Raw genomic sequence first — 830 nt, 5'->3', positions numbered from 1 at the left:
CACAACACGCACCTGAATCCCCAGTTGGGTATGCCAATCGCCTGCAGCACGTACATCACGTTCTGGGCAAAGAAGACGAAGAAGAAGACAAAGAAGTTGAAGGAACTGTCGCTCCTGGGAGAAAGAGACAGGGGAGGTCAGGCCACAGAAAACAACTCCCAAACCTTCCGCAAAGCGGGGACGCAAGGAGGAGACACAGGGCCCAGAGGTGCCGCCCCCGGTTAAGGGACTTAAAGCAAGGAGAAATCCCAGGAAGAGGCGTGAGGCGGTGCAGGGACCTTCCACAGCAAAGTCCAGGGGAAAACACATCTCCCCAGCTCCGAGCACCAGCCTCACAGCCGCCCCTTCCCGCTGCCTCACTGGCCCGGGAGCTAGGGCAGATACACACCTGAAAGCTTTGTACATGGGCCGGTACCAGCAGACGAAGGAGCAGGGCGTGTAGAGAAGAGCCCAGAGAATGGAGAGGCCGAAGCCCGAACCGGACGAGGGCTCCACGCAGAACCAGGCCAGCGAGGACAAGAAGTTCAGGAAGAGAGTGATGGTGCTGGCTGAGAGAGAGGAGGGCGGTCAGGCAGCGCCAGCACGGCTCATCGCTCCCCGCAGACCTGGCACTGAGCAGCAACCACGATTTCTCCAGAGCAGCTCGCGCAGAGGTTGCCTTTTCTTCTCCCTCCTCCCAGGATCTCCCCAGGACTCACCCATCCAGAGGTAATACATGGTGGAAACCGTCTTCTGGAAGTCAGCTGGTATCTCCACGGGGATATCCTGGTAGAAGCACGGCTTCACCGGGCAGAAGGAAGGCAGCGGGGGCCAGTTGTTTGGCCTCGCTG

General features: G+C 59.4%; 1 protein-coding gene across 1 annotated transcript in view; it reads right to left on the bottom strand.

Moving 5' to 3' along the window:
- SCAMP3 (secretory carrier membrane protein 3) overlaps window positions 1–822 on the bottom strand; it is a gene marked incomplete at both ends in the record, with an annotated part of 1,179 nt that extends 357 nt beyond the window's left edge. The window contains 3 exons of the mRNA XM_010075525.1: window positions 13–114; window positions 389–548; window positions 699–822. Coding sequence (XP_010073827.1) covers window positions 13–114; window positions 389–548; window positions 699–822 — 386 coding nt within the window. The remainder of the gene's footprint in view (window positions 1–12; window positions 115–388; window positions 549–698) is intronic.
- Between the last annotated feature and the right edge of the window lie 8 nt (window positions 823–830).

Source organism: Pterocles gutturalis, unplaced genomic scaffold, assembly GCF_000699245.1.
Source record: "Pterocles gutturalis isolate BGI_N339 unplaced genomic scaffold, ASM69924v1 scaffold32117, whole genome shotgun sequence".
In the NCBI taxonomy this organism is placed as follows: domain Eukaryota; kingdom Metazoa; phylum Chordata; class Aves; order Pterocliformes; family Pteroclidae; genus Pterocles; species Pterocles gutturalis.
Note: the sequence above shows the minus strand (reverse complement) of the source record. Positions and strands in the feature narration are given on the sequence as shown.